At 54.1% G+C, this 24,288-nt stretch overlaps 1 protein-coding gene across 1 annotated transcript; it reads right to left on the bottom strand.

The window, feature by feature from the left end:
- Positions 1 to 1,936: 1,936 nt before the first annotated feature.
- Positions 1,937 to 23,778, bottom strand: Sparc (secreted protein acidic and cysteine rich). The gene is made up of 10 exons (XM_003464476.5): positions 23,578 to 23,778; positions 14,020 to 14,089; positions 12,356 to 12,418; positions 11,276 to 11,360; positions 9,636 to 9,757; positions 7,165 to 7,285; positions 5,644 to 5,777; positions 4,915 to 5,063; positions 3,486 to 3,634; positions 1,937 to 3,077 (listed from the first exon to the last, which is right to left on the bottom strand). The coding sequence occupies exons 2-10, from the start codon at positions 14,074 to 14,076 to the stop codon at positions 3,049 to 3,051; spliced, it is 909 nt and encodes a 302-aa protein (XP_003464524.1). The 5' UTR covers positions 14,077 to 14,089; positions 23,578 to 23,778; the 3' UTR covers positions 1,937 to 3,048.
- Positions 23,779 to 24,288: the final 510 nt, after the last annotated feature.

Raw genomic sequence — 24,288 nt, forward strand, 5'->3', positions numbered from 1 at the left:
AACACATCTCAGCTGGAGACCCATCTGTTGGAGGCCGGACCTCAAGATAAAGATGAGATGACCGGGCCTGTGTGCTTTCTCGAGGGACAGACACCAGGCCTAATGAAGCCTCCGTGGACATCAGTCACTGTGGTGGGTGACAATGACCTCTGGACCCATCCTTTCCTAGAAAAAGCTTTGTTCCTTCCAGGCACTCTGGTTACATGACTGGCTTTCCCCATCGGATCCATGTTACCGCAGCACCTGTATGTGTAACCTTACTGGTTGATCATGGCTGTAACCCACATTGTACCCACATGAGTTCTGCTCTGGAAAATTTCCCGACAGCACAGGGTCACTGGGCACCCCATTTGGGTCCCTCTTGCCTCTCAGGACCTGTGTCTTTCCCTCCTAATAAATATCTTCCTACTCTTTTTAACTTCCATTGGTCCTAGAATTTATTCTTTGGTCTTGAGAGAACACAAACTCAGAAGATCAGACATCTAACAGGATGGGGGAGGCGCTGCTGAGCGAATGGATGCCCAGCCAGGATGTGGGCCCCGGGGAGGTGAGGCCCCATCTGACTTCCTCAGGAGACCGCAGGCCGCAGGGACCTCAGAAACATGGAGCAAGTGAGCCCAACAGCATGACAGTCACCTGCCTCCCGCTGTCTCTGCCCAGAGCAAGGGATGCCGAGGTGGGAGCATGCTGGGCTTGCATCCTCCTGTGTCAGGACCTAATCCTGACACATGCTGGCCAATCCTCTTCCTCCTCTCTCCCTTTAAGCATGAGAGAACACCCAAAGTGAGTTATTTTCTTTTCTTTTTAGTGATTGTATTACTTTTGTCATCACAAATATAAAGGGGAAAGTCTCGCCTTGACATCTGACCACTGTGTGGCCCACTGCACCTGAGCACATTTTTGGCCCTGAAATGTCACGGTAGTATGACAGACAAGCTTTGGAAGGGGACCAAGAGCTAGGGAGGGGGCAGAAGGGAGTAGAAGGGGGTGAAAAAAATTACGATGTGCTATGTGCACGCACCAACTCCACATGATGAGTAAAGTCATGTACTGCACAGGTATACTAATAAAATTTCTTTTTTTTTTTTTTTTTGTCTTTTTCCTTTTCATCGGTACCAGGGATCGAACTCTCAACTGCCTGCTTGCAAGGCAGGCGCTTATGCTGCTGAGCTAAATCCCCAGCCCCATAATAAAATTTCTTAATCAGGTAACCCACAGATTTCTGATGAGCTCAAAGAGATCACCCCATTCCACCAAGAGCGCTCAGCTGTCAAGCGCTTGAAACACAGGCAGTGTACTGAGGAGCTGAATTTTAAATCTAAATCCACTCACACTCCTTTATGGAGCTACCATAAAGGACTGTGGGGGCCAGAAATGCTAGGCTCATAGCAAATACACAGTGTATCTAGTATCACTCATAAAACTCCCCCTAGCGACTAACCAATATTGCAACTAATACAGTACTACAATAACGTTAGCACTCTGTTGTACCTTAACTCATGATTGCCCGTACTCTTCCTCTGTTGCACCTATGACAGCTCACAATTTATATTCAACTGCACAATGATTAATGTCTCCTTTCCTGGAGTGTAAGCTCCGAACCTACAAAGGCTTTGTCTGTTTTGCTGCAACTGTGTCCCCCGTGTGATACAGAACAGACACAGAAGTATTTATTGAATACATGAATGAACAAATGTACGATGAATGAGATTAATGAAAGTGCAATAATGAAAATGGGCGGGGCCAGAGGTAATTCAGTTCAAAAAAACGAGCTGAATTCGTGCTCAGAGGACGCCCACATCCTCTGTGTGCTGCCCTGGCACGCAGGTGTCCGGGTGATCACAGAGCACTGTTTGCGGTCCTGTGCACCCATGTCTTTGTGTGTCTCGGTAATAAAGTGGCTGAGACAAAGACACATGCAAAATCACCCGGGAAGGCAGTTTCTAAGTCATTACTTTTTATTTTGAAAGATTCGTCAAACTCCTCACTTCATGGAGAGAGCTTGCATGATTAATACGAAGCAGCTTTTTCATGAAATGCTTGGAGGTGAACGAGTTCTCAGCCTGTGAGATCTGACCATCCCAATGACTTTGATTAATAGGAGACAAAAGGGGGAAAGAAAAGGTGGAATATGCTAGAACATGTGTGACAGCCTTCCAAATATGAAAAAAAAACACAACCAATTCACCAACTCCACTTTCTCTTCATTACAACTTTCCAAGTCTCGCTCTGGCTTTTGGCTTTCGTGCCTGAAACAGCCTCCTGGCCCGTGGAGCCCCTGAGAAGAAAGAAGCCTGAAGCCACCTAAAGAAGTAGGGAGGGAAGAGACCCTGTGGGACATGCGCATCTACCCCGCAGAGAACCACTGGCCACGGCCCCCACAAGCTGGAACAAACAGCCTCGTGTGCAAAGAAGTTGCTCAGAAGAGCGCAGGAGGAAATGGCCAGGAGAGTCCACGCGACCAGAACAGAGCCCAGCACCTCCCTCTCCCCTCTCAGCCAAGCCTGCAAACAAGCCCTGCTCTCTAGGCCCTGGCAGGCGGGCTCTCTCCCCACCTCTGGGCCTGCAGTCCCAGAAGCCACGCTGTGTCCGTTACTTCCTTTGCCTCCCCGCAGCCGCCCGGGAAGACCCCAGGCAGCCCGAACCCTGTGAACTAAAATGAGCGCGAAGGTCTGGCTCGGTGAATGCGAGCTTCAAGCAGAAGCACAGAGAGAGTCTGAGGTGCAGAGTGTGCGAGGCAGGGCAGCGTGGGCAAACCGGCCCCGCAGCCGGGAAGACACGGGGCAGAGCTGCAGCCTGCAGCGGAGAGGGACAGGGCCTTGAGTTAGTGGGTGAGCCAGAGGCCTCTGCGCGGAGTTACAAGTGAGAGTGTCAGGACGTGGGCTACGATTTCCTGTTTTAGCACCGTTAATGTCTATGTTAGCACCTTATCTCCAGGCGGAACAACCAACCATCCAAACATTTTAAACTTTGGGGGGGTTAGGGGAAAGAGGACGGGAAGGGACAGGTCAAAGAGAGAGAATCCGGTGGTGCGGGTGGAGGCTGGCTTTAGATCACGAGATCCTTGTCGATGTCCTCTGCAAAGCAAGAAAAGACAGAATTTAAAACTGAGGCACTGCGTCCATGCCAACATGCTTACTGAGGGGTGGCCGGGTGCCCCCCGATCCACAGGAGCAGGGGCAGGAGCCAGTGACCAGCTCAGAGGGCCTGTCTTTAGGACATGAGGCCAAGTCCACTTCCTGCCGCCCCTCCCTGGCCTGCTGGTGCTCAGCCCAGAGCGAGGGCTAATACTGGAGGCAGGAGAGGGGAAGAGTCCTTCAGATGGACAGAAAAGAATCCAGAAGATGCCCAAGAGATGAAGGCCCAGCCAGACAGGGAGAGCAGGATACAGACAGACAGGCCCCACGAGGGACAGACATGCGGGCAGCCAGACAGCGCCCACCCTGTCCCACCCCAACCCCTGGCTGCTGCCTGCAGACACTCACGCTCCTTGATGCCGAAGCAACCGGCCCACTCCTCCAGGGCTATGTACTTGTCATTGTCCAGGTCACAGGTCTCAAAAAAGCGGGTGGTGCAGTGCTCCATGGGGATGAGGGGGGCACGCAGGGGGGCCAGCTCGGTGTGGGACAGGTACCTGTGGGGAAGAGGCGGGCGGCAGTGAGCATGCGTGAGGAACCGCACATACACACATGTGCACACATGCGCACATACACACACACACAAGTGTGAGCAGAGGGCCAGCAAGTCTGCCTTGTGGCACAGAAGGAAAGGTGTCCAGATCCTGGTCTTCTCTCTGCCTCAGACCTGCGGTGCTCTCCCTACAAGGGACTCTGGGAAACACTGTGACCCCAGATCTCCCAACCCCACCCGACCCACAGAAGGAGATGCATAACGTCTGAACAGGAAGGAACTCTCCCTTTCACTGTACTAGTGGGGAAACTGAGGCCGGGGAAGAGGCAAGGACAAAAGCAAGGTCACCCACAGCTCTGAGACAAGACAAAGAGGAGGAGGAGGAGGCCCTCCTCGCCAGGCCAGAGCATATTCCCAAATGCAGTCCCCGCATCCCCATCTGGAAGCTCCCTCCAGGGCCCCGTGACCCTCTGAGGTCTGATTGCTTAGCCCGAATTCCAGATGTTCCCCCGTGACTTCCCCATCAGCCACAGAGAATGGCTCAGCTGGATCCTGGCCACAGCCAGGGCCTGGGAGAAGACAGGCTGAGAGCTTCCCAGAGCCAGGAGAGCCGAGCCACCCAGGACAGCTTTCTGTTCAAGAGCAGGCCAGAAGGAACAGTGTCAGTTCTAGGCACTGTTAAGGTCCCTGGCTGGGCACCTCATGGACAGCACCACACATGTGTTCTCCAGCCAGCTGCCTCCGCAAGGCTGCTGCCCTGCTCTCCTGCTCACTGGGCTAGTGCAAGAGCCCTCAGCCAGGGCCTTGCAATGCAGTTGGGACCAATTCAAATCCTCCGGAACTCACGGGGCCTAGCTGGCTCTTCAGAACTGGCCTCAGAGTAGAGCTCAGACGTCTGGAGGGCTGTGCTGCTCCCACACTTTCAACTGAAGGACCTGAGGATACAGCTGTCCCACCCTAGCCCCAGCACTGCTGGAGCCGGTCCTAACCCTGAAGCTAATACATAACAGCCCAGCACTTGCAGACCTGAAGTGGTGTTTTCAGTCCCCCTGATGTCCGTCTTTGGGCTGGAGGGTCTCAGGGTTCCTCCTCACTGCCTGATGCCTACGTGTGGATGCCCCGGCTCCTGTCCCAGGCTCACTGTGGGCTCGGCGTGGGTGCAGCAGCTGCCACGAGGCTTTCTGGCCACATGCAGTGAGTGAGCTTCCCAGCCGTGACCCCTGATTGTCTACACCGGGGCCAAACCCGAATGGACCCAGTGGTCCCAAGGGCCCGGGATCCTACCCGTCAATGGGGTGCTGGTCCAGCTGGCTGAACTGCCAGTGCACAGGGAAGATGTACATCTTGTAGTTCTTCTCAAAGTCCCGGGCCAGCAGCTCCACGGGGTGGTCCCCGGCCTCCAAGCGCTTCTCGTTCTCGTGGATTTTCTTCACCTGTGTAGGGACAGAGACGCTGGTAACCAAGGGTTCAGGGCAGACTGTCCAGGCCACCTCTGAAAAGCTGGGGCAAAGCTTACAAAGCGGGGAGGGGCATAGCCAGGAGCCAGTGATTCATCGTTCCCCAAAGTGGGGGTCGGGAGGCTTCTGAAGGCTGCTCCTTGGAGCTACCCACATAGAGCTCACCTGGGCAGTGTGTTCACTGTAGCTTCCTGGGCCTCGCTTTGGAGTCCCTGCTTCACCAGGACAAAGTGGGGCCCAGGAATCTGCATTTTATCAGCGCTATGGGGTGCTTGATACGCTCATGGCAGTGTGAGATTCTTGGAAAAAGGGACAGGGTTGTGTGTGTGTCCCTGTCTGCCGCTGGGCTGAGCACAGTGAACACACCTCCTTCCCCTGGGGCTGTCAGAGTCTCAGATTTACAGCCCATGAGGAGTCTTCGAGCACAGTGAGGAACAGTGGGTGCTGGCTTCCGGGGGGACCCACGATAGGCAGGATGGGTTGGATCTCAGGCAGCCCTAGGCCAGCGGGCCGCACATGCAGGCGCCCTGGAGCCGGCTGGAAGGGATCCACTCACTTTCAGCTTCTGCTTCTCGGTCAGCAGGTTGTTGTTCTCGTCCCGTTCATAGAGGGTCACCAGGACGTTCTTGAGCCAGTCCCGCATGCGCAGGGGGAACTCGGTCAGCTCAGAGTCCAGGCAGGGGGGGATGTCTAGGGTCCAGAACAGCGGTGATCAGCCTGAGCTCCCGATCTCCCTTCCCCCACCACACCCATGCCCACTCTGTGCCAGTTGCTGCCCGGGACCACGAGCAAAGGTATTGGGAGATGAGCGCTTCTAAGGCGGGGAGGTGCGAGGCTGTGGCTGCTGCTTCCACGGCCTCGGTCCAGGCCCCACCTCCTGGGGACTCAGTTCACCCCCAGGGCCTGTGCCTTTCCTGGCGATGGCTCTGGCTGCGATCCTAGCAGAGATCAGCCCTCCCTGGTGAGGTCATTGCTGGGAGAGTAACACCCACCCCTGGGAAATAGAGGAATCACAAATTCTCAACCGCCAGAGCTTTCTTAAGAGATGAGGACTCCGTCCTGGCACTTTGAATGTGGATCCCAGAGCACCACACCTGCAGGACTCATCCCAGGTCCCTCATGTATGGTGCTTCACAGAGGTCAGCGTGCAGGGAAGGGACTTGCTCTGGGTCACGTAGGTGGAGCCTCACCAGGCACCTGGGGTAACTGCTTGCCTGGGGGAGGTGGAGGATGTGGTCCTCTGCCCTGCAGGCCTATGGAAACCCTATGCAGTCAGGGCCACCCTCCCTGGGCCAGGAGTTGGAGCCAGTGGGCAGTGCGCCTGGGAGTCCAACAAAAGCCACTTAGCAAAGGCTCCTCGGAACCCTCCTGGTCTCCACCCCAGGACCCCGATCCTCAATCCTCACACTTGTCTAATCTGCCCTGCCCATGTCACACCCTAAGCCCCGTGACCAGGAGAGTAAGGTGAAGCCCACCTAGAATCTTGTTCCCTGCCCCCTCCTCTGCAGCCTGCACACCTGAGGCAGGTGAGCAGTCCGTGGTGTCAAGATGTCCCAGAGATACGATGTGGGAATTGTCTTTGGGAGACAAGCGTGGCCTCAAGGTTGTAAATGACAGAGGATATGGACTAAGACGCCACAGCCAGCAAAACCTGCAGCTGCTACCACGAATGTCAAGCTGCACCAGGGCCACAGCACTGACTCTCAGCTTTCTAGGAGAGCGTGGCTGCCACAAGTCTCACAAGGTCAGGCAGGAAGCCGTGGAGTACAAGGGAGGTAGATGAGGGCTGCAGGGCATGCCCCTACGATAAAGCACTCAGACCAGAGTCCTGAGTCCATTAGAATACTTGGTAGGCTGAGGCTGCACAGCATGCATGGTGCTGAGGCAGGCAAGAGCTGAGAATGTCAAAAGGAAGTTCACAGACAATCATCTCGTTGTATAAAGGGGAACCCTGAGACCCACAGAGGGAAGAAATTGGCTCAAGATCACACAGCCCCAGCTGACCCAGCCAGCATCGGCGCAGTTCAGAGCCCTGACCCTGCACCGAGAGGCTGGCGAGGCCAGAGCGCGGACTCACATTTGCAAGGCCCGATGTAGTCCAGGTGGAGTTTGTGGCCCTTCTTGGTGCCCTCCAGGGTGCACTTGGTGGCAAAGAAGTGGCAGGAGGAGTCGAAGGTCTTGTTGTCATTACTGCACACCTGTGGGCCAAGCACAGGGCGTCCCCCTCAGTCCCTCTGTCCACTCAGAGATGGGGACACCAAGGGCCAAGCAAGGCCTGCCACATCCCTGGATCACACAGTCAGTCTGTGGCATGGCCAGGACAAGAAGCCACGCTGCCGAGAACTCCAGGCTGGTGTCCAGGCACTCAGACAGCACCTGCCGCTCTCAGAACAAAGGCACAACCAGGTCAAGGAGGGAGACATGGGACTCACCGGGGGTCAAGTCGAAGGTGGGGACCGGAAAAAGACAAGGGGAGCAAAGACAGTAGAGCACAACAGGCCAGGGAGCATTGTCCCAGGGAGCTGGCTGTTGAGGCCGGCCTTGGCTGGTACACGGGACAGGCTGGGCAGCAGGGCCTGCACTGTGGCCGAGCTGTCCCTTCCCATCCAGGGTGGCTCATGATGCCCACACTGTGGGTACAGCAACCAGCTCTGACTGGCTGAGCTGCTTCCCTGCTGATGGGCTGGAATCTTAGAACTCAGTGGACCCTGATCCAGCTCCACATCCTTGCTGAGTCATGCTTACAGAACATCCTTGCTGAGTCATGGCTACAGAACTTAGCACTGAGTACAGCTGCAGGCGGAGCACCAGAGTCTCGGCCTGTACGGCCTGCACCGACTCAGTGATGCTCACACACCACTGCTGCAGGAAAATTGCTGGGTACTGGAGACCATTGAACACAGAGGTGGGAGTTAGAGAGGAAGGAAGACTTAACAATAAACATTGAGCAACCCAAATGCCCATCAGCCAAGGAATAGACCAAAAAAGGTGTGTTTTATTGGATACAATGGAGTACTACTCGGGCATAAAGAAGGATAAACTGGAGACTCATATAGGTAAATGGATGCAACTCGAGACCATACTTGTAAGTGAAATAAACCAGACCTACACGTGTAAACACAGTATGATCAAGCCAGGAATGATGGCACACGCCTGTGACCCCAGCACTTGGGAGGCTAAGGCAAGAGGATCACCTTGAGTTTGAGGTCAGCCTGAACTGCACAGTGAGACTCTTAACTCAAAACAAAAACAAACAAACCAAAAAACCAAAACAAGCAGGCGTGGTGGCTCACACCTGTAATCCCAGCACTCAGGAGGCTGAAGCAGGAGGATCCTTACGAGTTCCAGACAGCCTGGGCTACAGAGTGAGCTCAAGGCCAGCCTGAAATGCATAGGGAGACTATCTCAAAAACACAAAAAGACAAAAAAAAAAAAAAACCAAAACAAAATCTGAAAACATGTTATTGTCTCACTAGTATGAGAATCTGAAAGAGTAAACATGATCTAAATGTCCAGTAGATAGTGTGTGATTGGGAAAAAACTATTCAAAAGAAAAAAAAAATTGTGAGGACAGAAAGGGGAAAGGAAGGAAGGAAAAAGGAAAAAATATTTAAACGCAAGACAGTCAGGATAGGTATACACCTGGTTCCTCTTGTCCACTGACAGGAAATTTTCTAGTCATTTTCTGGACAATGTTTCATGCCCGTATCTTATATTCTGAGCAACTACTGTGCATATAGTAATATGCGATGCATTCATTATTATTATTCTCCTACTGGCCTGCTTTTTTTTCCTACTACTATCCTGTTTTCAAACTCTGCTTCATTGTGATTTCTTACTTTTTTCTGTTTAAAATAATAATAGGGGGCCTGGGATTTAGCTCAATGGCACAGTGCATGCCAGGCAGGTACTTATTCGCTGAGCTAAATCCCCAGCGAGAAAACTGACACTTAAAAAGACTCATCGACTTAGCTAAGATCTTCCAGCTAGCAAACGACGGTGATGAGATTGACCCCAGAACCCACGTTTTTGGGCATGACACCCTGCTAAGCCACGGAGAAGACAGCCTCACGTGAGGCTGTCTGAGTCTGGAAAAGGTACAGAATCCTAGAGCCCCAGGAGCCCGACTCCAGCACACAGCACAGAGCCTGGGGGTGCTGATTATGTTTTCATCAGTTGCTGGGGACACACAGAGCTGGACAGCACCTCATCGGACTCGGTTCCCCTCTTCTGTTGTGACCGGATATGGCAGTGAGCCTGGAAGTGCCCCGCAGAGCCACCAAACCCAGAAATTTCTGGCAGACACACAGTATTCCTAAAGACCTAGTCCCTCCGCCCAGTGATGGTGAAACTTTTAAGACCGAGTACCCAAACTGCAACCCCAAACCCACTTATTTATTGCAAAATGCCAATGCTGCAATCAAATCTGAGTACTGAGGTTTTAGTTTAGAAAAAACAACTCATGCTTGGCTCGAGTGCCAACAGGGGGCTCTGTGTGCCCGCTACAGCGCGCGTGCCACAGGTTCACACCACCTCCTCGGCCCTCACCTTCTCAAACTCGCCAGCAGGGGCGGCACAGGTGGTGGGGTCCTGGCACACGCACATGGGGGTGTTGCTCTCATCCAGCTCGCACACCTTGCCGTGCTTGCAGTGGTGGTTCTGGCAGGGGTCTGTTGGGACACAGAGCAAAGGGTTGGTACACCCAGGGGTAGCATCACAGCCCAAGCTGGTCTAGACAACTTTGCACAGATGGTCCTTGGCTGCAGCCCCGATCTGGGGTCTGGGCATCCTCCCCATTCCCCTCCTGAGCCTAGCAATCAGCATCTAGGGGAACCGTTGGCTCAGTCTAGAGACAGAGTTCAATCCCAGGTCAGGACCAGGCACTTTTGCAGAGACAGATGCTCAGTCTGGGAACCCAAAATAGATGCCATCCAGATGGCTTCGCCAGGGGCTGAGTTCTCAGTGCTCAGCTGAGTCACTTCGTAAGGCATCTCTGGATTCTAAGTAGTCTTTCTAGAATGGCTTGGATGATTTCTTTTTCTCCTTTTTTGGTACCAGGAATTGAACTCAGGACCTTGCCCTTGCCAGGCAGGCGCTGCACACTGAGCTAAACCCCTGGCCCCTAGAATGGCTTAAAAGGTCGGCTGTTATAGCTCCAAGGAGCTGCAAGACCAACAAAACAAGACTCAAGTGCCCCTAGAGGAAAAGGAAGAGGAGCCCAGGGCCCACACTGGACAATAGTTTCCAGTAAACACCGGATGAGGTGGGTGTGGGTCAGGGAAGGACTCTGAATCTCCTCCTCCAACAGAAGGCTCTCCTGCCAAGCTCAGTGCAGACACCCATGAGACACCATTCCGTCCATACCCACAAGGGTTCCAGACCCTCAGGGACAGGGCTTGATCTAGCCATTACCTCCTGATGCCTTAATTCTGGATATTTTAAGTGTCCTTTATCGGGCACCCACTCTGCAGGCTCTGGGCCAAGAACTCCAATGCTTTGTCTTGTAACCCTCCAGAGATGCTGAGGATAATGTCTCACATTGGAGGTGGGAGACTGGTGCTCGAAGGAGCAGCACAGTGGTCCCGAGAAGCCTAGGTTCAAAGCTTGCAAAGCCGGTGCTCACAAAGCCTCGGGTACAGATGCCCCGGCTCAGCTCTTCCAGCCCGAGGCCCTAGGCCATCCCTACTTCTGGCACCATCTCTGCGGGCAGCGTTATGAGTTATGTCAGGCTTGATTTCCTCATAGCTTTATTTCCTTGGGCTGAGTACAAATCAGACAGGCCAGTGAGTGTGAAAGCTCCTGACCTCTGGCCTCCGAGATTCACTGGGACAGAGGCCGTGGGAGAGCTCAGCGACCAGACGTGACTGGAGGCCCCCAGTGGGAATGTGAAACCCAATTGCAGAATCAGGGCAAAGAGCTGCGGGGGGAGGGGGGCACATCCAGCTGGGGAACTTCCTTCCGGGGCATTCACAGCTCGGATGCACTGCTATAAATAGATCTTTCCAGATTCCAGAAACTGCGCGCCAGAGCGCACTCCCCACCTCCGGGTCAAAGCAGTCTCTCCCGCAGCCGCTGAGGTCCCCACCCTGCCCCTCCCTGGCAGGAATCTCCCAGAGGCCTCTGTCAGGCCCCAGGCCCAGGCAGCCAGGGGCAGCCTGGAGGTGCCCAGTCACAGCGGAGGGACCTACTTTCAGCCACCACATCCTCTACGGTTTCCTCAGCCTCTTCAAATTCTCCGACTTCTACCTGGACAGGGTTGGTACCCACGGGCACCTGAAACAGAAGAAAAGGAATGAGTCAAATGCTCCCCATCCGTGTCCCAAACCCATAGAGGGGCCCGAGGGAGAGGGGGTCACATGAAAGTTCAGGAACACGTAAGGAGCAGGGATGGCCAGGTGGAAATGTGGCTGAGGTCCTGATCTCAGCACAAAGGCCAGGGCCGGGGATTTAGATTCCATCTTATATTTAGTATTACTTTAGTCATGTATGAAGTTAGTTTGTTTTTGTTCTTTTTTTTTTTTTTTTTTTTTTTTTTGTCTTTTTGAGACAGCATCTCGCTGTGCAGTTCAGGCTGCGTCTTGAGCTCACTTTGTAACCCAGACTGGTCTTGAACTCAAAACAATCCTCCTACCTCCGCCTCCTGAGTGCTGGGATTACAGGTGTGAGCCACCACATTTTGCATTAATTTGGTATTAATCTTATAGTAAGCATTATCAGTGCACTGGAATTAATTACGTTGTGATGCCTCGCAATCCACCAAAGGTCACAGGGCAAGAAGGGGTGCCCATGGCAGGCGTGGTGGTGCCCCTGTAACTCCAGCACTCTGAGGAGCTGAAGCAGGAGGATCGCAGGTCTGAGCCCCATCTGGGTGACTTAGTGAAACCCTGTCTCAAAGTAAGAAAGCATTTGAAAAGGGCTGGGCACACAACTCAGGGTGAAGGCCCTGCCTGGGCTCAATCCCTAGTAGTGAAAAATAGAAAACTCCAAGCCTTCTACCCCTGCTGAGCAACCTGAGCAGACCGCTTCTCATCTGTTTTATGTAAGGAGAGACTAGGGGTGATCTTGAGTGAAAAACTAAAGGATTTGGAAAGGGTGCCTCTCAAAGGCAGGCTCCTGGGGAAGGCCTGAGGGTGACCCGTCCAGCACCATGTTGAGATGTGGGGGTGCCCAGGGTGTGCTGGCACACACTCCATGCCAGCATGAGACCCATGGGACCTGCCCGGACTGCCCGGGGAAGGGACTGGGGTTCCGCCATGCATGCCACATACCTCTGACACCTCAGCCACGGTTTCCTCCACCACCTCTGTCTCATCAGGCAGGGCTTCCTGCTGCTGCAGGAAGAGAGAGCAGGGTCAGAGAGCTCAGGGCCCGGGCCAGCTTCACCTTGGAAACAGTCCTGAGCGAGCTGGGGGAGCTGGGGAGCCGCTCGATGGAAACTCCCAAGGCTGTGTATCGGGGACCCCGTGCTGGGGACTGGGCCACGGAGAAGCCAGACAATCGGGAGGGAGCAGCATATGGGGACCCCGTGCTGGGGACTGGGCCACGGAGAAGCCAGACAATTGGGAGCAGCTCCTTTTTTGCATAGCGGATGCGTATTTTGTATTTCATGCACTTTACACAGGCATTCTCTCTCACCATGAAAACCGGCACAGTTTCATTCAGATAGCAGCGTCTCGGAGCCCCCTGGGGCTGCCCTTTTCTAGTTCTGTCTGAGGTCTTTGATGTCATAATCTATGCCTGCTTCTCCAGCCTATCAAAGGTTTAGCTTGCAAAGCATTCCTGCTGCATCGAACGCCTACAGAGCCTGAAAACCACCGCTTTCAGATAACTCCCCTGGTTGAACAGATAGGAAACCTGACAGCCAGAGGGGACGAACAGTGTGAATTTTAAAGATGTCAGATCCTCCCTCGGTGTGCTAGTACTATCATTACTATTAGGCAATCCCTTCCTGCCATGTCCACTTAGAGCAGGTTTCAGCCATCTGAAGGAGGAGGCGAGACAGCCTATAATTTTGAGGCCTCTGGTTGGCTCTGGGGCTGCTTCTAAAAGCAATGCCAAACTTGCCAAATCTTTAGTCTAAACCTGCTAGTCTGAGCAAGACATCCTGGGTCTGCCATCCACCTCCCGGTAAGAGGAGGAGGGAATTCCAGGTTGAAAGAAATACTCTTTGTGCCGTGCCTATCCTTTTCCTCCTCCTCCTCCTCTTCCTCTTTAGTCGCCCACTCCTGTCCTGCTGCAGGCCACCCTGGGAGTGACTGTCCCTAGTCAGGGTGTCTGTCCCACCCTCCCCTAGCCAAGAAGCAGGGCTAGGATTTATGCCGAGCCAGCCTGGCCCTCCCTCATTTTTTTTAAATCTTCTTGGCTCATTCTCTCAAGATGTGAAAACTGCGGAAGCTGATTCCCTTAGACAGCAGCATCTCAGAGCCTGTGCACTTGCCGTTGCCTCCGAGCCCAGAGCGGCCCCTCTGCGGTCCTCCCAAAGCTTCTGCTGTTATGTTCTGTGCCTACACCGCTGCTCTGCTGCCTGAGGTGTCAGACTAGAGTCTGTTGCTTGCAAATGCAATCACGCCACTGATTCTGAGCCTAACGCATCCTCTCCGTGGGACTTGGTTCCCTTCTGGTGCTTTCCCCACCAGCACTGCCCCCGCCCATCCCCACTGCTTGATTTGCTCATGAGACCAAGAGGCCACTGCCCAGTCCACTGCTGGGAGGCTGGACAGCTACAAAGTTCATTTCACAGCTTCTCTGGAACTTTGACCCAGGGTACCTTATTCCAAGTTTTTTTCTGCTCTTCTTGGCTTCATTGAAAACTGATGAATTTTTGAAAAAGTGAAAGTAACTTGAGATGAGGAAGTCCCCGTCCCCTCCCAGCACCTGGACACACTCAGGAGGCCTAGACCTGGCTAAGAAGGCGGGATCTTCAGGTACTTACAGGGGCTGCGAAGGCCCTCCCAGCGAGGCAAAGGACGAAGAAGATCCAGGCCCTCATGGTGCTGGGAACCCTGCAGGGCGGAGACAGGCAGAGGTGAGGGAGGCGTCCCTGTGCAGTTCCTCCGGAGCGCCTGAGCCTTCCAAGCTGCTCGGAGTCGGCGCTTGTTCAGTCCCGGGCAGGGAGAGGAGAGGAAGTCGGTTCCACTCAGTATGGGCTCAGTCCTGACTATATAAGGAGAAAGTCTGGGCTCGGTGCTGGCTGTGTTTAAACCTCAGGTGCTCATCTGTCCTGGTTAACACAGAGAGCTGCCCTCTGGCTCAGCAGTGCCGCAGGAACTGTATCCAGCTGCAACCCAGTGAAGCCCGTATTGTTTTCCTTGTGTTCATTTTTACAGTTTCCTTCTATTTATGACAAGGTACACAGTTTTCCATTTATGGCAACAACATAAGTCTTTTTTGTGTCTTCCTTTTTCCTTTTGTGGAGCCTGGATTGAACCCAGGACATTCTCACCGAGCTACCTCCCCAGCCCTGCCACCTTCTTAAATTTTGAGCCAGGGTTTCATTAAGTCACTAAATCGACCAGATTGGGTTCCAACTTGCAATCCTCCTACCCTTGCCTCCCTGAGTAACGCAATGTGCCACCAATCCTGGATTAAGTCTTCTTTCTAAATCCATTTATTTAGGTTTTTAAAAAGCAATTCAACAAAAGCAATGGGCTAATTCATCAAATTTGGTCGATGCTTAATGAAGGGCTCTTCAATCCCTCGTGTGCAAATATTATTTTTTCCTACTCCCTAACGCTCCTCCTCCTCCTCTCCCTCCCCTTCCCCCCTGCCCCCCCCACCCCACCCTGGACTGCACAGGGAGAAGTCAATCATCAAGGCCTCTCAGCAGTTTGAGACCATGAGATTCACACTCCCACAACAGCCTCAGGATGTGACCCACGGAAACTTGAGGGTGATGGCTTCTTTCTCCATTCTACCCAGAAAGGACAGCACTTCTTTGGGTCCTCCAAACAAACTCTCCGAATACTTCTACAAGTTGCACAGAGGTGATTAGCTGAAATCTAGAAAGTTCCCCCTGCCTGCTCTGGTCACTGCTAAGACCTTAGCTCTAGATTCTAATACTCATGACAATAAGGGATCTTGGAACAGAATCCCCACTGATGACTCAGTACCAAAATGCCGTCCCTACTTGAGGAATTGTGGTGGGGACATGTCACTTCCTATGTTAACACACCGACTTTCCATTTCCCAAGGGCTTTTACAGTGTTCTTTCTTACATGGATCCAAATATGCCTCTCAAACTTCTGGTCTACCCTGCCTCCTTCTTCAGCCAAGAGAACAAGCCTGCTCCTCCTGCCCCTGCATTTTTTTCGAGGACAGCAGTCACCACCTCTTTTCTCCTTAATCCCCCAAATTTCCACACAAGGCTCATCCAGTTCCTTCCAGGTCTTCTCAAGTAGCCAAGCACAGTGGTGGGAGGGACCCTGACATCAAGGAATTTAATGCCAGGGGCTCTTGTTAACCTCATTACTATGAATAAGTCTTATGCATTGGTTCCCCATCACTTGAGACGTCAGACTTGGTGACATCAGAGGTGGCCGACTGGGTCCTGAAAATGCCGTCACATCACAGGCAAGGTCGGGGTGCAGCACAGCTGGAAAGCGCATGCTTTGCGAGTGTAGGACCCTAGGTTCAATTCCCAGCACCAAAACACAAAGCAAATGTCACAGGAACATGCTGGTCTTGGTACATGTCCCCTCCCTGGGGTCCCCCATCTTCCCTTGGATTTGGGCAGCACGAGCAGGCTGCACTAATGGAGCTTTACTGGGGGTTCACAGAGGCACAAGACCTCAGCCCCTCCTTGATGGAGTGTGAGGGAACCAAAACCCACAGGAATTTAGAGGAACTGCCGTGCGAGCCTGGCTTTGCTTCTCAATGGCCTCGAGCCCCGGAGGAGCCCAGGCAGGTTCTGGAACGTTCTCCTCCGTACACAGTCATACACTTGTCCCTCTCCAGACTCAAGTGGAAAAGTCTCCCTCTTGCTTCTCCATTTGGAAGACACAAGCAAAGCAACGGCTGCAGGTGGCTCTGGACCAAAGGAACCCAAGAGAATCCATCAATGGGGGACTTGTCTGAGGCTGTCTGAAGGTGAAGGATCTAAGAGAAACTGGCGGAGAGGGGAGGAAAGTCCCCTGTCTGGGATACGGGGACAGAGATGTCACCTCCGTGAAGGAAAAGCCTGGGGAGAACTGGAAAGGGAACAAGCTTCAGGCTATGGAGCTGGAAACACCAAGATCCCCCAGTCCGTGTCCCTCATCTGGGCAGGCAAAGTCCCTGCGCTCCACGGCCAGCAAGGTTCAGTGGGCCACGATGGCTGTCCTGTCCTCCTGTTCCCAGCTGCACAGCACGCCTCCTGTGCAGCGCACCATCTCTGGGGAGTTGCAGTGTCCTGCAGTTTCTAGACTCACATGCACTGTCTTAACCTTTGGAGCCATGAGTCAGCGCAGGGAGGCAGGCAGGGTCCTTGTAAAGGTCTCAGTCCCACGCTCCTATGAGGAGTGTAAGGCTGGAGTGGAAGACCTGCCCTTAGCCCTGGGGCCCCCCACTCAGACACAGGGGAGGGGGAAAGCGAGAGAGGCAGAGAGGGAGCCAGAGACTGATAAGGACAGGACAGGACGCCAGGATCTTAGGGCGGAGCTGCCCCACCCATTCAGACCCGGAACTCAGACACCAGGCCAGCGGCCAGGGAGGCAGCCAGGCTGTCCTGGATAGTCCCAGCTGGTCCCTGCATAGCCTCGAGACACCTCTCTGATGTTCTCCACAACACCACCAGCCAGAGCGGTGCACCAACAAGTCAGAGCCCAGGGTGAAAATTTCCTCTGTGGTGTCACATTGCATGGCAATGCAGATATTTATTCTCTCCAGTGTGGCTTCATAATTCTGCAGCCCACCGAGGTCCCACGGTACAGATGAGAAGACAGAGCTTAGAGAGGAAAGAGGCTGCGGGCTGACAGCCAGTGGCCCCCATGCCAGAGTGGCCCAGCTTGGCTGAGGACCTGGCATCCCCGGCCTGTCCTCTACCCCACAGCGCTCCCTCCCAGGTGGTCACCTGAATGGAGGGAGCTCAGCTGCCTGAATCTGCTCCATGGTGCTAGAGGGAAATGCCCCGGAGGGGTGTTTCCTTTGGCTCTGTGGTCACTACATGCAGGCGTCCTCGCCCCCTCCGCCTCCAGTTCCGTACGTCCAGTGCTTCCCTTTTGCCTCTTTATTTGCTCTGGAGACTGCTGAAAACCTGTCCTTGGCTGCCAGCAGGACCCGAGGCCGAGGTCACTCCTCACCCTTTGGAAGGGCTCTGGGGATGGAAAAGTACAGCCAGGCTCTTGAAACATAAAGGGCCTCCTTTGGGCTCTCCCTGGACATTGAAAAGTAGCTGAATTCTCAGAATCACAGAATTCAAGACCACGGGACTCAGAATCGTAAACTCTCAGAGGTGAAGCACAGAATCTGACTTACCATTGTTAAATCTAATTTGAGTAGAAAGTGTTTACGGAGCAGTGCAATCCCAAGGAATTCTCAGTGATGATGAAAATATTCTACATCTACTTTGTCCAATACGGCAGCTCCTGGCTACCACTACTGCACAGAATGTTTAACGGTTTCATTTTAATTCATTTAAAGCCACAGAGACACCCATGGCTACTGGCTCCCACGGTAGACAGATGGTTATAGAGACAGTGTAGCATAGCGGGAAGCTCATGGGGCCAGAAACCAGAATGCATGGATTCAGATCCCGTCTCTGTCACTTTCTGTGCCCTTCAGAATTCAACTTTGCCTCTGTGGGCCTCAATTGGTTCCTCCATCTGTAAAAAGGGAAGAACAACATAGCCACCTCGAGAAGCTCACAGGTGATTTACGGGAGAGAATATAAGGTAAGAAATACTGTTAGGAAGAACATCTTAGAACCCAGACACCCCAGAGTGCCCATCGCCTTCAGGAATCCAGAGCAGAAATCCCAGCTTTCTGTCTGCAGGCCCAGGGGAGAGGGTGTTGGGGTGGAACAAAGGAGACTTCGTCCTGTCAGCCTGGGGGATTCGAGCCAGCCCAGCCGGACTCAACCTCCCTGGCTGCAGTGATGAAAGCCAGGCCCAAGGCTGGCTTCTCGCTAAGGTGCTGACGCAAGTCAAGCATCTCCCTCCCACTGTTTGGCTTGAAACAAGGATCCAAAAATCACACATTGCGGTAAACAAGCCCAGAGGGAGGAAAACAAGGCTGAAGGCAGACGTGTGCCAGGCCCAGCAGGAGCCAGGGCCAGTGGGAGGTGGAGGGGTTTCAGTGAGGTCAGGTCCAGCCAGTGTGGCCCATGCGACAACACTTGGCAGTCCTGCTCGTGCTCCAGGATGACACACAGGCTGTGGAAATCAGGGGTCCTGAGCCCCAGGCACTGTATAAACTCCCTGCTCTCACTACAAGTCCCCTGGCTGCCTGTACGACGACGGGGAAGCTGTTTACAGTTCTGAGTTAGGCGCAGCAGAGAAGCCTCCCCTAAATGAAGTCTTCTGCAGACGCCCACCACTTCAGATGGCTGAAACCTGCATTTGTTTAAACATGGGAATGGGACGTTCCCATGAACGTTCCCCCCACCCGGAGTGGGGGGCTGTACCTCTCTGTAATTCTAGCACTCAGGAGCCTGAGGAGGGAGGACTGCTGTGAGTTCAAGGCCAGCCTGCCTTACATAGTGATACCCTGTGTCAAAACAAACATCCCCAAAACAAAACCACACAAATAAAAGTGTACCAGGGTGGAGCTGAGCAGAGGAGTCCTAGGTACTCGGAGGGCGAGGCACCTCGGAACACCTCTAAGCTCTCCTAGAAACAGCTGGAAAGCCAGCCAAGGTCGCCCCTAAGGTTCTTTTCAACTCAGGATATCGCTCCCAACTGGCCTCAAGCCACTGACCCTCCTGCCTCAGGCTTCTGTGTGCTGGGCTTGCAGACACCTCAGATTTAGGAGTCAACTCAGGCAGAAGCCGCCTGGACTCCTGGTTTCACTTCTAACACTTTATTTCTTGTTGGGGAAGTGGAGACGCTAAGGGAAGCTGTGTGGATGCGAAAGCCTAGGACTGGAGCGGTTCTGGGCCGACTTGGAGGCGGCTCCTGAATCTGAGATGCCCTAAACTCTCCCGAGATGCCACGTCTCACTGCCGCTATCTGGGTGCAGGGCAGGGCGGCAGACATCCTCCTCGGCGCCCCCTAGGAGGCCAACAGCGCATTGGGTTGACCACAAATGGAGGGAAAGAGAAATTACAGAGTCCGGGTTGTCCAATGGGACAAACCCTCAGAGATCCCAAACCACCAAACACGTGGTGCCAGTGCCTCCACTTCCCCCACCTTTGCACATGTGGCAAACATTAGCCCGTCACGTGACCATCACCCCCAAAGTCTGGAGCTGCATCAGAATTCCCAACGCCCTTCCTCTGTCAATGACTTCCAATGTGTTGGCACTGCCAGGCCGTAGGGAAGGGCTCTGCCACGTCTATTATTTTAGAGATAATGAACTTGAGGCTCCGAGAGGGAAAACAACTCAATCCAGGTCGTGTAACAAGCTGGTGTCTGAACCAAACTTCAGAAGTCTCTATGTGTTTGCCTTGCTTTGCTTTTGTTACCCACTAAGTCTGGATCCTAACGCCGCGCCTGGCACGCCGTGGCCCAGGTGGATTCCTAAGGAAGCAGGTTAATACCAAGTTTCTGAACAGACCAGTCTGGAGAGAGCCGCGGCCTCCGTTCCTATTTTCCCTACCGACATGTAGCTTGACCTTTGAGGGCAGGCAGAGCTGCTGTGCCCAGAAAGACTTGCCCTGGGGGAGGAGGAGGCCGTTTTCCTGAATGAGTCCATCAAGTCACTGCATGCTGGCCGGGCCCTGTGCAGCTCAGCTGGCTCGGGCGTCACAGGTGGGGGCGGGAGGGAGCGGTAGCTTCCGTAGGGCCCGGGCTTGGCAAGGAGCTCCGTGCAGGCCTTTTCTTCTTTCCAGCAAAGGAGCAGCCACTTATTAGCAAAGCCCGTGGGGCCTGGGGGCCTCACGACACTACCACTGCTGTGTGGGTGGGACACACTGCTGAGGCCAGCTAAGGGGAAAGCACGAGCTGCTGATTGCTTGTTATCCCCAGGCCTTGGCCTGCTAGATGGCGTACCCCACCCAAGCTGGAGCCAGAGTGGGGGTGAACATCTGGATGGTTCCAAACATCTGGAGGTACTATGGCTCAGTCCCAGCTTGCTGGGTGACTTCCAGTGAGCCCTTTCCCCTCCCTGAGCTTCAATTTCTCTGCCTCTGAAATTCAGGGCCATGGGGCTGGGGGGATGGGTTATGTGTGTCATGTGGCTGTGTCTGTCATGATCCTTATTCTGTTTGTGCGTGTGTTTGCACACCCGATGGTGTCTGTGTTAAGTACACGTGTCCTGACTCAGCATCTGTCTGCTTCGGCCTGTGAGAAATGAGGGTTACAGGTTTCACATGCATGAAGATGTATGTGGCGGATGTGTCTGCGTGTGCAGGCACTGGGTGTCACTGTGTCTCCTAGAGTTCACCCGAGTTTATTTTTAGCCATGCTAGTGGCTGCCAATTGGTGCCATCGATGTTTATCCCCAGGGTCCCCGGGGTTGTGTCTGCCCCTGTCGGTCCCTGCACCCTCACAGATCCACCCAAAGGACCGCAAACCAAATGCTTTCCTTCCCTCTGTTAACTTTCCTATTTATAACTTGTTTTTGGAAGAAGGTCACTGTCCTGAAGGGCAAGCCACAGCTCTGCTGTACGCAGTGGAGTCTTATAGGTGAATACAGATCACGGCGTGGTGAGCAGGCACCCGAGAGCTGCCCCACAGCCCTTCCCAGCTTTGTTGCCTTTTGCCACAGATTGGGGGGGAGGGGGGGTTGACCAGAGGTGGAGGCCATTCCTTCCAAAGAAAGCAGTTTCCAGGTTTAGGATCAGAAGCCTGAGCGGCTGGAAGGGGGTCTGGAGACCACAAGCTCTGATCTTCCATTTAACAGATGGGGAAACTGAGCCCAGAGAAGAGTAGCACCTTTGCCAAGATCACACACTGAGTTAAAACCCACTTCTATTTATACCTGTAGCCAAAATGCTTTCTACGGAGCTGGGTGTGGTGGTGCAGGCCTGTAATCCCAGCACTTGGGAGGCTGAGGCAGGAGGATCAGGATCCTTGCAAGTTCAAGACCAGCCTGGGCTACAAAGTGAGCTCAGGGCCTGTCTCAAAAAGATGAGGGGGGTGCAGTTCTTCCTACGGGACACTAGGGAGAAATACACAAGGAGTTCCCCAAATCAAAATGAATTTAAACCAGATATGGTGATGCATGCTTGTACTCCCAGCTGGAGGCTGAGGCAGGAGGGTCACTTTGAGTTGAGGGCCAGCCTGGGCTACACAGTGAGTTCAAGGCAAGCCTTAACTATATAGGAGACCCTGCCTCCAACCAAAAAAAAAGGACTCGAACGATGTAATGTTGAAGAGACACGCTTGTCAGGGCTGTCAATGATGAGCAGTCGAATATAACACACAGAATGATGCAGCTATCAGAGGGAAAAGCACAGAGTGATTTCACCAGCTCTTCGGATGCCGTGACTCAATTAGTTCTAACTGCACCACCTCGGAGAGAAGCACTCACTGGCTTTGTAAGTGGTGTGCGGTCCACCATCTCACATCCACGCCCTGTTTTGAGAGGGCCCCTGGCTGCTCAGAGCAGACCCCAAAACTGGAGCTCAGAAAAGAGAGCGAATAAAGTTTAAGGTCAGATGGCACATTTCCAATAGCCAGAACAAAAGGTGACGTCTTGGGGCCTAGAATATGTCGCTGTGGTTGTATCTGGGGGCTGGAGCGGGCTGTTCATTTCGAGTCTGGCTCTCTCCCCCTCCCCACCAGCGGGGCAGAGACCCTGAAAAAGAGGTTACCGTGGCAACTCGCATTCCTGGCCCAGTGAGTCACGGCCGGGAAGAGCGCTGGAGGGCGGGGCTCGGAGGAAGTTTCCGAGGCTGATCCCTTCTGCGCGCCTCCTTCACCCCTCCCCCGCCAAGCCCGCTGGGCTCTGTCGATGTGGCAGCTGATGGCCTCCGGTTACCTCTCCCCCAGCCGCTCCCGAGGGACAAAAGCGTCCCACCCTGAGACTCTACCTCCTGCAAATACAGATTTGCTTCCCTTCCCCACTCTGAAGCCCACAGCATGCCCTCTGGTCCCTTGTGGGAGAGAGGCAGCCCTCTTGGAAATATCTTCAGCCTGAAAGCAGTGTACGTCTCTGTTTGTGTGTCTGTCTGACTCTCTCCACGATGCACACAGCTGGAAGGAATCTGTAGACACCTTGAAGCCCACTTAAAGGCCGTCTGAGGACAGTTAACCTTCCTTGAAACAGTTTGAGAGGACCCCAGGGACCCCAAAGGCTAGTCCTGTTACTTTACAGACAGGGAAGCCAAATCCAGGGGCGTGGCTGCCTCAGATCACCCTGAACACAGCCGGTCCTCCTGCTCAAGGTCTGCTTCTGGGTCCCCAGCGGGGCAGGAGTGTGACCCTGGAGAGCCACAGCTCCAGTGTTGTCTCTAATGCAAGAAGGGTCCTTCTTCAAGAAAATGCACACCCTTGCTTCTCTTTTTCCCATTTTGGGGAGACTCAGCTCAGCACCCCCTTTCTCTGAGTGTCTTTAGGACACAGATCCAGTCAACAACTCAGAGGGTGGCGAAGGGCTGGGGGAGAGGGTGTACAGAGAGGGCAAACCCCGAGCTAACACCGGCCAGGCTGGACCTACTCCTGTGTAGAGACTGCACTTCTTAAAACAGGGGTGTGCAAGGGTGCCCACGGGTGCCCCATAGGGGCTCCACTTTACTTTCCACAGTCCCCTTCCTGCACCCCCCCGCACACCCACCCTCCCTGCGCTCTCAGATCCATACTCTGCAAAGGCCGGTAAGTTCTGTGTGGCCTGTTCCAGGGAACCCTGGGCGGGGGCTGTGGGCACCCCCAAAACCTGGCTGTGCCCCCCACCCCAGCAACTGCCCACATGGAGAAGCAGGATGGACAGCAGGAGGGGAACAAGGGAAAAGCCTCACTTTTGCCTTTTAGGCCCTGTCTCAAAAAATCAAAACCTGGCCTTTCGGGATCATCATTTATGCAGTCACTTTATAAAACAGCGGCCCTGACTCAGAACCAAGTCCAGGAGGTCTGTTCTCTCGGAACAGGGCACAGAACAGTGCCGACTGCCAGCCAGGGGGGCCAGTGCCTATGGCAACTGCGACCGGATCAGATTCCCAGGAGGGGAGGAGGCGGCCACATTCCCAAAGCGGGCAAAGAGGGGAAGAGAGACAGAGACAGAGACAGTGAGACATGTCCTGCAGACCTAAAAGGGGTCCCACTGACTCGGCCGCCTGAAGAGCAACAGGTGACAGACCCACTGGCCAGGACCGAGTCCTTAATTTAAGCAAAGGGCCCTGAGCGGATGGAGATGAGCTCCCTGCCTCTCTGGAGATGCAGGCTCTGCTGGGGACCGGCCGGGTGGCCTCGGTACCTACCTTGGAGGCAGGCGGCAGCAGAGCGTGTCCAGGCGTCTGGTGGGGCGCAGGAATGTGAGGGGTTTAGACACAGGCAGCAGGAAGCCACTCAGAGCTCTGGGCTGGGTCTGTCTCCCCCTCCAGCCGCAGCCCCTCCCCTGTCTCCTCCTTCCCCGGGCTGGCCTCCCCCTCTCCCAGAGCCCAAGATATCCCTGTCTCTCTCTTTCCTCCTCTCCCTGTGGTGGGCTGTCCTGAGCAGACACCCAAGGCCGCCTGCCTGGACTTACCAGTGCCAGGGCTGGAATTGCCCGGCACAGCTCCCTCCTACTCCTCCTCCTCCTCCTCCTCCCCGTTTGGGGGCCCTGAGTCCTGAGCAGGCATGATTCCCTCAGGTCCCCAGCAATCCTGGCCTGTCCTCCCTCCCATGGGGCAATGCTGAGCAGGCTGTAGCAATGGAGGAGGGGTGTGTGGGGGACAGACAGAACCAGCCTGTGAGATCCTCCTGGCGATTTGGGAGACAGTCTCTAACTCCAGTTAGGCACAGCAGGGATTAAACTTCCAGATAAGGCTGCTGATAATTAGAGCAGCAACACTGCCCCAGGTTTCCTGGGGACTCTAATCTTCATAGCAAACCCTTGACGCAGGTTTCACAATTAAGCCCTTTTCTTTCATGGAGGGTCAGTAGTTTGCCTAACAGGACTGGCCAAAAGTGATACTAAAGGAGTCAGTTCT

The sequence above is a fragment of the Cavia porcellus genome, unplaced genomic scaffold (genome assembly GCF_034190915.1).
Source record: "Cavia porcellus strain 051 isolate PalLab524CR breed Dunkin Hartley unplaced genomic scaffold, mCavPor4.1 scaffold_19, whole genome shotgun sequence".
In the NCBI taxonomy this organism is placed as follows: Eukaryota; Metazoa; Chordata; class Mammalia; order Rodentia; family Caviidae; genus Cavia; species Cavia porcellus.